This window comes from Gavialis gangeticus, unplaced genomic scaffold, assembly GCF_001723915.1.
Source record: "Gavialis gangeticus isolate Ggan-Ray unplaced genomic scaffold, GavGan_comp1, whole genome shotgun sequence".
Taxonomy (NCBI): Eukaryota; Metazoa; Chordata; order Crocodylia; family Gavialidae; genus Gavialis; species Gavialis gangeticus.
Window position 1 is genome coordinate 14,370,716 of NW_017728964.1, and position 14,744 is coordinate 14,385,459.

A 14,744-nucleotide genomic window follows, 5' to 3' on the forward strand; every position below is an offset into this window, starting at 1 on the left:
CCCCTGCCCCAAGCAGCTGGTTGCAGGCTGGAACTCTGCCAGCCTGCAAGGGGATACCTTCGGTTTTTTTCGTTAAAAGGGAAAACCCACATTTTTCTCCTCTAAGGGGGAAAACCCCATGTTTTTCTAAGGGAAATGGAAACCTGGATCCCTGGTGATCAGTAGCGAGCAATATGGATTTGTTAAGAACAAAACATGCCAAACCAACTTGATTTCCTCTTTTGACAGAATACCTGATTGCTTGGGTGAAAGGAATTGGACTCCTTTTCCTTTTAGGCTTTTGATTATAGAGTCCTAGAGAAGGAGAGCTGGATAGGACCTCCAGGGGTCATCTAGTTCAACCCTTAGCCGGAGGCAGAATCATCCCTATCCAAGCCATCCTCTAGAAATCTATTGCGTAACAACCTATGAGAAAAACTATACCGTTAATCCTTATACAATCACAAGACGTAACGCCCTAATCTGCCGCAGATAAAGCAGGGAAACCATCCTGCTGCTGCCAAGGTTGTTAAAATATGCTTGAGTGATCCAAGGAAGAGGCCCATGAACCATGCTGTAGAGGAGGGCAAAAGTCCATACCAATCTGACCATGGGGTAGAATTCCTTCCTGACCCCAGATATAGCAATCGGTCTGACCCTGAGTGGAGAAGTAAGACCCACTGGCCAGGAACTTTTGGGTTCAAGTCCCAGCAGGAGCATTGGTACACTGCAGTCAGAATCATCTGCTGTGGCCGCAGCCAACACCCAGTACTTCTGAGGAAGGCTTTGAAAAAAACCCAGACATGTAGCAACCAGAGGAGAAAAAAGTTCCCTTCCAGCCCCATGTGGCAAAGCTCAGAAGTCTGGGAAATGCCCATCGTAGAACATAAACATAGCTTCTTGAATGCTTCCAATGATAGAGATTCCACAGCTTCCCTAGGCAGTCTATGCCACTGCCTCACTGTTCTAATAGTGAAGAAGTTTTTCCTGATATTTAATATAAACCTACTTTGCTGCAACTTCATGCCTTTGGTTCATGTCCTACTCTGCAGCAAAAGAGAAAAGGTGTTTTCCCTCTTCTTTTTGGCAGCCCTTCAGATGTTTGAAGATTGCTATCATGTCCCCTCTGAAGTGCCTTTTCTGCAAGTTTGAACCTACCTATTTCCTTCAACCTCTCCTCGTATGACTTGCCTTCCAAGCCTGCTGTCACTTCTGTTGCCCACTTCTGGGCCTTCTCTCACTTCTCCATGTTCTTTAAAATGTGGAATCCAAAACTGCACGCAGGGCTCTGAATGAGGCCTACCCAGTGCTGACTAAAGAGGCGCTATCATGTCTCGCACCTTGCACCTAATGCTTCTTTTGATCATTCCAAAACCGCATTCACCCGTTGTGCAACTGCATCACCGTGCAGACTCGTATTGAGTCTGTGATCTACCAAGACTCGCAGATCCTCCTCTGTAGTGCTGCCATCCAGCCAGGTGTCACCCATTTTATATTTGTATTTTTGATTCTTCTTCCTGAGGTGCAGCACCTTGCATATGTCAGCATTGAACTTCATCCTGTTAGCTCCAGCCCACCTTTCTAATCTGTCAAGATCCTTCTGTACTGTGCTCCTGTCCACATATTTGCAGTGCCTCCCAACCTTATCTCCTCTCCAAAACTTGCTCAAGAACTCTTAATTCCAGCATCCAAATAATTAATAAACACATTGTACAGCAGAGAAGAGAAGACTGAGGAGGGATTTGATTACAGCCTTCAACTACCTGAAGGACAATTATCGAGAGGATGGAGATGGGGTTTTCTCTGTGGTCATAGGGGATAGGACTAGGAGCACCAGCCTCAATGTGCAGCAGGGGAAAATTTAGGTTGCAGATTAGAAGGAACTCTCTGACTCTGGGTGGTCAAATATTGGAACAGGCTACCTAGAGCAGTTGTGGAATCTCAATGCTTGGAAGCTTTCAAGAGCAGATTAGACAGACTTGGCTGGGATGACTTAGTCAGGACTGAACCTGCCCTGAGCAGGCGGCTGGACTAGATGACCTTGTAGCCCTGCTTTCCTATGATCGTATATGGACACTAGCTTCATTTTTACTGGGTATGAAAACTGACAGTAAGAAAACAATAGTCAAGATAGCTCAGGGAGACAGTAACTTAACTAGGGAACCTGCTAGAGCCTGGCTAGAGTAGAAGAAAGCCTGTTTGTCTGAAGTATCTGCATTTTCTACAGTAATACACAGTTAGAAAACATGCGTTTCTGACTCTGAGAAGTAGAACATTTTGTGATTTATTTAAAAAAATAAAAAATAAAAAATTATCCCTGAACAAAACTCTTTACAGGACAATACCACATGATTTGTTTGCCTGCCCTCTTAAAAGAAAGATTTTTAAACCAATGAATATTTTGTATTTTTTTGCACAGGCTTCAAGAGGAGCTAGTAACAGTAAAAACAAGGCAAGATTCTCATTTGTCTCAGGTCTTCAAGGAAACGGTTTCTAAAGACCTCCAAATACAGTCATTGTGTGAAGAAGATGTGAAACTGAGAGCACAGTTGGCCAGATTCCAGCAGGATATAGACAGGTAAAGGGTTTTAAGAACCTGCTAAACCATTGAGCCACTTATAGTTCTTGGTTAGGATAAACATTTAGAATGAAGATTTTTGAAAGTTCTCAGTGGGTGCATCCACTAGGGGTGTGCAAAGCGGGCCCTATTCGATTTGGATTTGGATTCGGCCCGAATCAGGGTCAGTGATTTGATTCACTGATTTGAATCACTGTCCCTGATTGGATTCAGCTGAATCCGAATCTGAAGATCTGATGCTGATTTGGAGAATCAGCGATTCGGACACAGACACCCCCCCAATGCCCCACCAGCTCAGCAATTGGTTGCGGGGGGACCCTGGGTGCCCTCCCCAGACCCAGGAGGCACCAGATGCCAAGCTGGGGAGGCAAGGGGGGTTCCCCCAGTGCACTCCCCTGCACACCCGTAAGTGGACCAGAAGCACTTCCGGGTCTGCTGCCAAGCTCACTGGGGAGCCCCCTGCGCTCCTCTGGGACGCTCCATGCACCCCAGCATCACAGCATTCACAAGCCACCTGGTACCTAGAGGTATGTAGAAAAAACATTTAAAGCTGTGTCTATGTCCAGATCACTGAATCTTTCCAAATCTCTCTGAATCGATTCAGAGGGTTCCGATTTGATTCAGAGAGATTAAAGGATCCTCTGATTCGATTCAGATTTGGGGATTCATCCACCAAATTGGGCCAAATCTCCACTGAATTGAATCGGGGACCAAACCTTTGCACAGCCCTATCATCTACACATGTGCATTAATGCACATTAAAGCATCACTAGAAAAAGTATACTTCTGCTAACGTGCATTAAAATAGGCTAATCCGCATTGTGTCACTTAAAAACTTTGTTCTTCAGTTTATACATGTTAAAATAGGGTAATGCACATGTCCTAGTACCTCACAATAGAGATTGCCAATAGACAAGCGCGGAAGCCACTCCAACACACTGGAATTCCAGCACGTCGGAGCAGATTTGATTAATCGAGTCTGCTGGAACATGGCAATTACCGCACTCCGGTAGCCTCATGCGTCTCGTGTATCAGCGTCTCTGTGTTTAAAAATGATGGTGGAGGTGATTGAACTAAAGCTCATTGAACGAGCTTTAGTTCAAATTTCCCCACCGCCATTTTTAAGCACAAGGGATGCCCATACATGAGACATGGCAGCACTTTAATTACAGTGGCTCTGAGAGCTGCTCTAATTAAAATGCCAGCCCCTCCCCACTACCACTACCCCCAGAGCATGTGTAAAAGTGCTGTGAGGTACTAGATTTAATGCACATTATCTAAAGCGCATTAATGCACGTGTAGATGTGCCCAGTGATATCTTTTGTCTTTGATCCCAGTTAAGTCAGTAGGAGGTTCCAAACCGCGGATAAGTGCTTTTGAAAATCTCAAATTTAGTTTTGATTCTTTTTCTGTCTCCCATTTACCCAAGCACCAGTGATACTCAATTTAAAGAGTGTCTTGTGTTCCTTTTCTCTTAATACTCCGATCTGAAGAAACATCACTGTTCATTGTGTTTTGGCCATCCGGTAGTTCCTTCCTTTCCCCCCTCCCTTTTCTTGTCCCTTCCAATACCTTTTCTTTTTCCTTGTAGGTACTTTCTTTTTTTTTTTTTGCTTCATTTTGTTTATTCTCTTAATGTGGGTTTTGTTGTGAACTTACTACTGCTATATTCGTCAGTTTTCTTTATGGAATGAGCTGGGTTTTTTTGTCCAACTACTACTTGCATATTACTTCCTCAGTTCATAAAGGGATTTAATTTACATGTACTTCTAGATTTGTCCTTTACCTTCAGGTCCATAATTAGCTAAATCAGTATATAATACAAAAGTTGCTACTCCTCAAGTTGTCTTCAGTCTCTCTGGCATTCAGAAGTTGGTTGGTTATCTTTTGAACTGTATATTTCAGTGATTTAGGGCATGGCTAAGCAATCACGTGAAACCAAATTAATGGGAGTAGAGACTTGCCACAAAACAGCTGGTACATGGTAGCTGTGTGCCTACAATCCATGAAAGTGAAACTGGGGCAGCTTATTCCTGAACAAAACCAGGCCTGTATAAAACAGGGCCAAAATGCTCCAGTTTAGCTTTCACTTACTGTGGGCAATGGTCACATGAGCATGTGAAGAGTTACTGCTTTTGGCTCTTCTGCAGTAAGTCCTACTCTTGTAAACTCACCTTAGTTTGATCCATGTTTCCACATAGTCAAACCTCCCAGAGCTTCAAGCATTGGACATGCCATGTTTCTTTCTCTACTTCATGGTGTCTTAGCGTGTGAAATAGAAGTTCAGGAAACTGAAACAAAAATTCCCCTTGCACCTCTGTATCATAGGTACAAACAGCAGTTGTCTCTGGCAGCAGAACGAGAACAGATTCTGGAGCAAGCTAGAGTACAAGCAGAACTGGACTGGCAGCGGCGCTGTGAGAACGCTGAAAGGAATCATTATCAGAAATCAGAGGATCTAATACAGAAACTGTCAACAGCTAGGGACCAGGTCATTACTGGGCTGAATTGAACTTCATCTATGTTACACGGTGGTGTAGACTGCGTGTTTAGATATAAAATAACCAGGGGAAGGCTAATGCTTCTTTTGTAGATCAAGTTCAGGGCACCAACCAGGGGCTCTTTGTCTTCAGTACCCCTCTAGTTTGACCCTTCACCCTCACCCTTATGCAGGATGTCTGTGCACCCCTCCTGGTTCTTGCCCATGCATGCCTGCGCACTGTTCCCCCATTCTTTTCTCCCCTGACATTTGGGGCTCTTGGTGCTTCTCATTTTCCCCTTTCTGCCCCAGTACATCCCCTTTCTCTGCTCGTATTGTTTTTCTCCTGACTGGCTGGAGGCATTTTTTTTTTTTTCAGGGTGTCAAAATTCAGACTTTGTCAGGAGGAGGATAGAGGTATTATACTGTAAGATCTTAGTGCAGGGGTGGAAAAAATACAGCCCATGCGCTGGAAGTCACCTGCAGTGGGTCTTTGTCCAGCCCGCAACGAGTCCCTTGGTCCCGCCTGGCCCAGGCACAGTCCAGGTGGTGACAGCTCCTTCCAGCTGCTGCTGCCACTGGCCTCAGCCCCACGGTACTGGTGAGGACCCATGCTGCACAGCCCTGACCTGGCACACCCCACACCTGCTCCAGACTCTCCCATCCAGGCTCAGCTGCAGTGGTGGCACCAGACAGAAGCTATTGCTCAGTGCAGGGGGAAGCAGCCCCTCCCCATCGCCACCGCCAGGCTTTCTGCTGCAGCTGCCCAGAGCCTGTACCGCACTGGGCTGCCCTGTCCCTGGCTGCCCACCAGGGAAGTGGTGGCACTGCAGAGCAGATGCAGGGCAACCTGGTGTGGCTCAGGCTTTGGGCGGCTGCAGCAGGAACAGCTTGATGCTGGCGAGGGAGAGGGGGGCTGCTTTTCCCCCTCCACTGAGCAACAGCTTCCGCCTCGCGCTGCCACTGCTGCTGGGCCTGGATGGGAGAGTCTGGGGCCAGCAGCAGTGGCAGCCAGAAGGATCTGCTGCTGCCTGCGCTGCCTAGAAAGGCAGCCCTGCTGCATGCCCAGGAGATACCATGGGCAGCTGGTGTGGAGCAGGTGAGGGGCAGGGGAGGCTGGGTCAGAGCTGTACCCAGGGTTCCTGCTGAGCCGCTCCAGCGGGGGTGAGTCTGGGGCAGGCTGGGGCTGTGCGCTGCTGGCGGTGGTGCGGCGGCGCTGCAGGGCACACGGGCTCCAGGCTGTCGTGGGGCAGGTACTGACTGGCTCGGTGGGGCACACGTGGGGACTCCCATGTACACTCCCACAGCTACACCGTCCCCCACACACAATCACACACCCCACAAGCACCGCATCGCCCCACACCCTTCCCCCCACGTCTCTGGGGGGTGTCCGGCTCACTGCTATGCACGCACACCCCACAAACCCCATACTTGCCCCCACACATCCCCACAAACACCCCCACATCCGCGCATACCCACAGGCCCCCCCTTCCCCCCCCCCAGTATAACTCATTTTGAGGTATTATGCAGTCATTTCTATATACACCACACAAACACACAAATCAGGACAAAAATAGTTTTTAAAATAAAATTTAAATGTTATTGTCAGTGCTTGAAGTTTAGTATATAATTTTTTTTTTCCAGTTCCAAGATGGCAAACTCCCTTCCCAAAAGGAGTACTTCTGGGGGCAAGGGGAGGGACTTCTGGTGGCAGATGTCAGGGGTTGGAGGGCAGGATTTCCGGTCCCAAGGTGGTGACCAGGGGCAGGGCACCTGTCAAGGGGTGGGTCAACCCTTGCAATAGCTCATCAAAACTCACAAAGTGGCCCCCCATCCAAAATAATTGCCTGCTGCTGTCTTAGAGGGTACTATCAAGCCATTCTTTGCTCTCTAAACACTGACAGGAGGCTTAAGGCTACGGGTCTGCTAAATAGATAGCAGGGGCTCCTTGTGTTACCCTTTTTTTTCCTGTTGGGTTTTCCCCACAATCAATAGGAATTTGCCCCCTGAAAAAAAATCCCTGATATTTTGATACTGTTTTAACAAAATGTTCAAAAAATATCAAGTTTCAGGCAGGCACGCAAAGTGAGAAGTGACATCAAGCTGAGTGTCAAGGTTGGTCAATGCTGAGGTGCCTATCCAGGGTTCTTGGTGCTTTCATATCATTAATAATGCAGTAACTTAAATCCTAGTAGCATTAAAGTGATCATTCCAACAGGAACTCAGCAAACCAACCACCTACAGAGACTCCTCCCTGCCCCCACTCACCGTGGGAAGCACACCCTCAGTGCTTCCCCAAACCCGGTTAAACCTGTTGCTAGTTATGCCCCAAAAGTCTTCAAAATCGGATTTTTTGGGTTTGGAGTGAGAGCAGGTTTCAGAGTCTCAGAACCACCATGTGAGCTGTCTGTACATGAGACACTGATTTTGCTTTGTTTTGCTTTGCTTTTATAGGTTACAGCTAAGCTACAAAAGACAGAACACAAGCTGCATGAAATGGAGACGGTCCTGTCTGCTGTGACATTGGAAAGAGACCAAGCAGTCCAGGCACTTAGGAAACATGATGTGACGCCTGAAGAACAGAAACAGGTTAGACAGTGCTGAATGTCTTGCCTTAGATGGATCCGTGCTGAGGCATGCAACCTTGTTGGGCTTGTCTTCAGTAGACTGTTGTTGTACTTCAAGTTAATCAGTTGCCTAATAATTCAAGGTGCAGCATTGTCAGTCTGGAACAACTGTGATGGGTGTTACAGGTCTCATGCTGTGGGCCTGTCCTCCTTCCCCTGCACGCTGCTGCTCAGATTGTGACTGGCCCCTGGGGAGAAAGTAGCAGTGACTTTCCCATTACTTCCTGCTATGAGCAGAGGTTTGCCACAGCCACCCATCTGCAGACCAAAAGGGCGTGCTGGTATGGAACAGTAATTTATCTCCTGCAAGAAAGGATGTGCTGTAACTGGCTCCTTCCCTGGAGCAGAGAAAGAACTGTAGTTGGCCTGGCCATAGGTGTGCTTTAGGTGGCCATAGGTGTGCTGAGTTGGCCTGCCCATCAGTGTGCTGAAGGCACATCCGTGTGCTACCACAGAATACAGGCTGTTATTTTAATAGCTTATATTTACTCTCTCCCATAAACAGTTGTCATTTTAATGCTACTTCTCAGTTGGGGAACACTAAGATAGGAACCTAAAATTCAGTTGCAAATATGCCAAAGTACAGTGGGTTTTAGGCAAGAGTTTGTCACTTTGTCATATGGAAGGAGGTTCCTCTGAGTTTTCCCTGAATCACTTCTTTGGAAGGGCAGGGGTTGGGGGGGAAGTGCAGACTTCTGCAGTTAGCTAGATAAGCAGATCACAGTTGGTACATCTTTAGGCAGTAATGTGGTTTTGCAGTGTGTGAGTACAGATGAGTTGGTTGCCTCTTTCCTGGCCCTTTCTATATCCTGTATTTTTAGTGCCATATTAATATTGCAGCATGGCTGGCCTTGTATTTGCTGCTTTATGTCCTTGAAGATTGTAGTCTATAAGTACTTGGCTCTAACTCTTGACTCTATGTCCAGAAATAGAAAGCAGGCACAAACTGTCTGCAAACAGAGACTTGGCTCCTTGTTTGAATATTACGGTGTTCACATACTCAGTACAACAGAACTAAATATTGAACTCAGTGGTACTGGACATAATTATGTCGCCTATGAATGAATAAATAAGAATTTGGGAAGCAGTCTAGAATCCCAGACTGAGGCAGTAGAAAATCTCATAATTTTCTGGAGGAAAATGTCCTTCGGACTGCTGTAAGAGGTGGAGGCGGCAATAGAAGGAGTTTTACAGCAGTCTGTTAAAATCATAGTATACATATTAAAGTTAATCTGACACCAAAGACCACTAGGTGATGATTCTGTCACATGGCTAGAATTTTGAGGGACAAGAAAAGTAGACTGTTAGGTTGGAATATGGAGAAACACGGGGATTAATATCCTAGCATTTCTTCCTTGTGTGCCTTTACTGAAGTCCGAAGCATACTTCCAATAGAAATCTCTCTAATAAAACAACCAAAACACACCTAACTTGTGAAGTAATCTTAGGGTTTTGTTAATTTATTTTTGTATGCACACATTTTTGTGTGTAAAATATGACAGAGCAGTAGGGCAAGAAGGTGTAACTCAAGCCTAGTTGAATATCCAAACAGTACTCTCTGGCTCTATATAACTTTCAGTACCTCAGATCTGTAATTATGATCCCTGCTTCAGATTTAAGTACTTTTCAATGGTTTAAAAAATATGAGAAATGGACTGGACAGAAGATTTCTCCTATATACTGTATAATAGAAGGACTAGTGGTTTATTATCTGTGTAAGATTTTGGTAGTAATAATGTATTCAGCAAGGGTATTTCTGAAGGACAAAGGTAAGAGAAGTATTGTGGTGCACCCTAGTGGACAGTCATTACAACTTAACTAGGAAAATGGTGCCCTCCCTGAATACATGCACAAACAGATCTTTGTTTTATTTAAAAAAACAGTCTTAACCAGGTAAAAATGTTTCTAGAGCCTTTTTCTAAGCTGGAGTTTAGAAGGAACTTTTGACTCCAAGGGTGGTCAAGCATTGGAAGAGTCTGTCTAGAGAAGTTGTTGAATCTCCATGCTTGGAAACTTTTCAAAAGCAGGCTAGACAGACACTTGGGTTTAGTCAGGAAGATTCCAGTCTTGAGCAGGGAGCTGGTCTAGATGGCCTTGTGAGGTCCCATCCATCCCTACTTTCCTTTGATCCTTTGATATTACATGAAGATGGTTAAATCTGTAAATGCATATAAAATAGGAATAAAACACAATACAATATCTCAATCATTAAAGAAGAGCGATCAAATGTTTGAAAGCTTAGAAGTCTAAATTAATACCAACATTTAAGGTTGGTGGTATAAATTGTCATAACTTAATTGATTTAAGTGCTTACATAAATGTTATTTTTCTCCTGCTTCTGCTGTCTCTCAGCTATTTAGTTCTAGTGAGCAGCAATGCAGTTGATCGTAGTGGATTTTTTTCCCTGCTGTCTCCGTGCTTAGGAGTTGTCTTAGGATTTTCTGAGAAGCCTGAAAGTATATCTCCAGAATAATGTGGTGTAGGGACCTCTATTCAGTTTATACCATTCAGTTCCTGCTTGCCCCTATTCCCAACCCAGGGAACTTGTAGTTTTGGTAATAGAGCTGATCGCAGTTTTTCCATTGCACTTTTCTCCCAGTCAGTTCGTGGAGTTACCTGATTTACTGGTGTGTTCCTCTTTTTCTGGTCTCGTCTTACATGATTATAATGTTGTCCATCTTTGAGCAGGTGGTGGTGGTTGTTGATGTGCTGTACATGAAATAGACAATGTCAGCACTTTGTCATGTTTACTGCAAATAGCATGGTGCTATTGTGTTATTTTTGCTTTTCAGTTATTTCTCTATGATGATAAAGAAGTTCTTGAAAAGGATTTTCCTTCCACTGTGATACAAAAGTTACAGCAACAGAACACCAACTTGCGGACTGCTGTAGCAGAAATGAGGAAAGAAATGGAGATCCTTAGTGATCAGATACCATCATCTTCTATGAAAGAAAAGACGCAGTGCACACAGCAAACTGCCACTGATGTTGAGGCTGCTTCAGTAACATTCACTCCTGGTAATACAGAGAAGTGGGTTGAAAGTGCTGCATTGTAACCATTTCATATGGCTTTTCACACATTCCTCTGAAGTGACATCTCTTACCTTAGATCTCCCTACCTTCAGCTTCCCTAAATGACACGGGTTATAAGCAAATTATTTAAATAACATTTAAATAATCCTTTAAAAATTACTCTTTCTACTGAAACATTTTAACCATAATGTAATAAATGTTTTTGTCTTTTTCTTCTTTTCAAATTATCTTTTATAGTCATGTTTAAGATACCTGTCACTAGAAGGAGATCCAGGGAAGAACATGTGAGCTAAGAGTATATCTACATGTGACAGAGGGAGATGATAGCAACCCCTATAGTTAATATTTTCCAGTTATTTCCATTTCTGAAAATTTTACCTTTTGAATGGCAGTTTTGCAGCCCTGTTCTCTACCAAGAAGTGTATCTCTTTTTTAGGTTTGTGCCAAAATTCTTTCTTTTTCTGTATACTCAAAAGTAAAAATATGATTCTCTCTTTACTGAGACATTCTTGTGACTCTTGTGAACTGGCAAACGTGGGAAGGGAAAGCAACTGTAATTTGATAAGGAATTGCCAACCCAAATGAAAAAGCCTTTGAAGGTTTTGGTGAACATGAGACCAGTTCCAAGCCTTTTAAAGCTACCTGTTACAAATGCTCGTTGCAAACTGCATGTTTTTAAATACTTTTTGCCAATTTTCTAAACCCGGGCTTCTGCAATGTGCATTTGCCTCTGCCACATTGTTGCTGTTGATTTTTAATATTAAAATGTTAAACTTCTGTTTCTCCTGAAATTGCTCCCTATTCATATGGGACCATTTTTTTGGATCTGTCAAAAACCAGACTGACCAAAGGGACCTCCACGCCCCTGCTTCCTGTCCAAAATGGTTCTTCCTTCTGATCTAACATTTCGAGTTGATTGAGGTCTTATTAACAGAGGTAGTTTAAACCGTGCTGTTTCCAAGCAAATGGCCAATAAATGTGTGTATGTATATTTACTAGATACAAGCTCTTATTTTACCTAATAGTTTTATACATGGATAGTGAAGCAAAATGATGAACCAGTTCAAGCAAAGATTCCTACCCATTACTCATTTCACTAACTTTGTGATGATACCCTACTCCTGCACATAAAGCTTGAGCCACTGGAGTTTAGTTGCTTCCCTCTCAGGCAAGGGGGAGCATCCAGTACTCGTGTCAGTTAACTGGATAAAAGGAAGCTTCCTATGAAGTGGTCAGCCATGCTTTACCATGCTTTACATGCATTTTTCAGGTTTTCCAAGGAATTTTTCTAGAATAATTTTTTTATGTTTGTAGATTACATTCAGTCACTAGAAGAGGAAACAAGAAAGTTAAAGCAGAAATGCTGGGCGATGGAAGAGAAATTAGAAAAGGTATCCAAGTTTCCCAGAAAATCATTTGCACCTTCCTCTGATCTGTACAGTTGCACCAGAAATGTTCATACTCAGACGCAGAGCTACAGTTTGAGGGAAGCTAATGGTAAGAACAATGTTTCACCATTAATCACCATTTATTAAAGATTTTCCCTCCAGGAGGTGGCAGGGTAGATTTGCACCTTGTAGAACATCTAAGTTGCAGATGCAGAAACTTTGGTAAGCTTCACCTCTCTTAAGTAAGCCACTGCTTACAAATGCTTATGGGGTGGATCCAGGGGTAGATCCAGAGATAGTGCAGTAGCACAGCTGCACCCCCTTTCTGACCATGCAGCAGAAGCAGCAGTTGGGGACTTGCATGAAGAGGGTACGAATTGCCCATGTCCCTTCCCCCCTGTACTTAGCGGCATGTTCCCTGCCCTCCCATTCCCCCCTCCCCTGCCTCCTGGCTTTCTATGCTGTTCTGTCTATGCTGTGCTCCCTGGTGCCCTGCATGGGGGATAGGCTCAGCTTGGGACAGTGGCAGAGGCAGATGGATGGGTTCCGCCTCTCTGCCTGGTCCTCCCAGCTATTTCCTACTGTTCTAGGAGTAAGCACAGAGAGTGGGGAACCTGTTTACCTGCCAGCACTGTCCTAGTATAAGCCTACCCCCCGCACAGCTCTCGAGCACCTCTTCCCCCAGGACAGGAGAGACAGCAACAATGGTAGGTGGGGGCAGGATGGGAAGGGGCGGAGACATGCCTCTGAGCAGGGAGGGGAAGGGGAATGAATTTGTACCTGCTTCAGGGACTTGAAAGTCCCCATCTGCTGCTTCTGTGGCACAGTCTGCTTGCCCTGGTATGGGGAGGGGAAGGAGGCTGGGAGTGGGGAATGCAGTCACCCTTGCAGCCCTGGTCACTCTTGCATTTCTGTTTGCAAAATCCTGGATCTGCTTCTGCTTCTGCATCTGTGATATAGTTAGTCTGTAAGGTGTATATCTAGCCTGATGTTTGCCTGACTTCAGACTAACATGTCTAACTACCTTTCTCTCCAGAGACACACTGACTGTAAAATTTCTGTCTCATAATCACTTTGATTTACAATCACAATTACTTTTGGCATGTATATACCAGTGGCCCAAGAATATTTACTCTTAATAACATTTACACAAAGTCATTGCTTGTTGGATGGTTATGAATCATGAAGCATATGCTGTGTTTTATTAACTGTCAGTACTTCTGTCCATAAGAGCTGAAGGTTGTCCTCCCGCACATACATATTAACTCTGTATTCAAAGTGATATCCCTTGTTTTTATTCGAAAAGTATGTCTCTCTCGATGATACCAGATTCTGAGATTATTGCCTTTGAATACTCAAAATAAATATTTCTTGATCAGTGTTGTAGAACATGTACAAAATTACAGTTGGTTTTGCTTCATTTGCTCTTACTTTCACGTGCATTGTGTACAGATGATGTTTTCACTGGAGCTGCTTTGAAGAAGCTGGAAGCCAGAGTAGCTCATCTGGGCTCCGTGGCAACACCACACACAAAAAAGGTATGAAAAATGTTTGTGCTACCCAGAACTGTAATGACTGGTATGTCATACAGTTTTCATGTTATTTTTCTCCATCTGGCTAAGCAGTACTTAGTACAGGATGGAAAGGGAGCCAGAAGCAGCTTTGTGCCAACTTTGGGCCTGTCTGCACTGTAGGTTTACCAGGGCAAGCAGCAGCATGCTCAAATGTGTCATGTAAGCATACATACCACCTTCAGAAAGACTTGCATGTTTTTCAGAACTGCAAGCAGCATAGCTGTGTCCACATCATATTGCAGGAGGATTAATTAGCATTGCTGTCAGAAGTTTAGGAATTAATGCAGAGTATCATGGTGTGTTTCAGCATGCTGCTCCCTTGCACAGTACATTTGTAGTTTAGGCATGCCCTGTATGCCCCCACCCCCCCCCGAACCTAGCTGGCCTCTCACTCTGTCCCTCACATGGGTCCTTCCTGTTTTTCAGATGCATGTAGGCTATTAGCACATTCTGTAGAGAGAGGGATCATTGTCTGGACGTTCCATCAGGTATAATGCCTTTTTGTACGCGACTCAAAACTGCATTCATCTTTTTTCTTTTCCCCAGCCATATTGCTTTAATTCGTGTCTGATTTGCATAGGTGTCTAGATTCTTGCTTAAGTTTTCTGCCATTAAATTCCTCAATTTTTAGCTTACCAAATACAGCTATAAATGGAGATAATATAAGTTTCTTTTTTTGAAATGGGTGCATAGGGTATATTTATATATCATCGTGTTTTCAGCATACCTTATGACGAGTTAATAACTTCATCTTCAGAAGACTAAAAAATCTTTCGAGTCCTAAGTATGCACACTTGTCCACTTTTAACTCTTCAGGGGTTGAATGGGCTTTTTGGACTCTTGGTTGATGTGTGTTAAAGATATTAAGAAAAAAAAATCCCCAATTTTTTCTTTCCTAAAGAAGAACATTTTTTTTAAATGACTGCTGATGTAGATTATATTAGAAACACAAAAGGGCATCTTACTGTGTGTGAAATATTTGCAATGCAACTGAACTACCACAACAAAGTTTGATCATATTTAAAATTTTACTGCAAAAAAATTCTTATAGAGAGTCAGTTATGTGAACTGATTGGGACCACAACC

The 14,744-nt window shown here is 44.1% G+C and overlaps 1 protein-coding gene across 3 annotated transcripts in view; it reads left to right on the plus strand.

Annotated features, from left to right (window-relative positions):
- Positions 1-14,744, plus strand: part of FASN (fatty acid synthase) — a 167,024-nt gene that overhangs the window by 35,250 nt on the left and 117,030 nt on the right. For 2 of the 3 annotated variants that reach the window (XM_019503691.1, XM_019503683.1), the window contains exons 8-13: positions 2,399-2,557; positions 4,886-5,048; positions 7,491-7,625; positions 10,456-10,681; positions 12,011-12,193; positions 13,537-13,622. In XM_019503691.1, coding sequence (XP_019359236.1) covers positions 2,399-2,557; positions 4,886-5,048; positions 7,491-7,625; positions 10,456-10,681; positions 12,011-12,193; positions 13,537-13,622 — 952 coding nt within the window. The remainder of the gene's footprint in view (positions 1-2,398; positions 2,558-4,885; positions 5,049-7,490; positions 7,626-10,455; positions 10,682-12,010; positions 12,194-13,536; positions 13,623-14,744) is intronic. The other variant, XM_019503700.1, reaches the window with a different exon arrangement.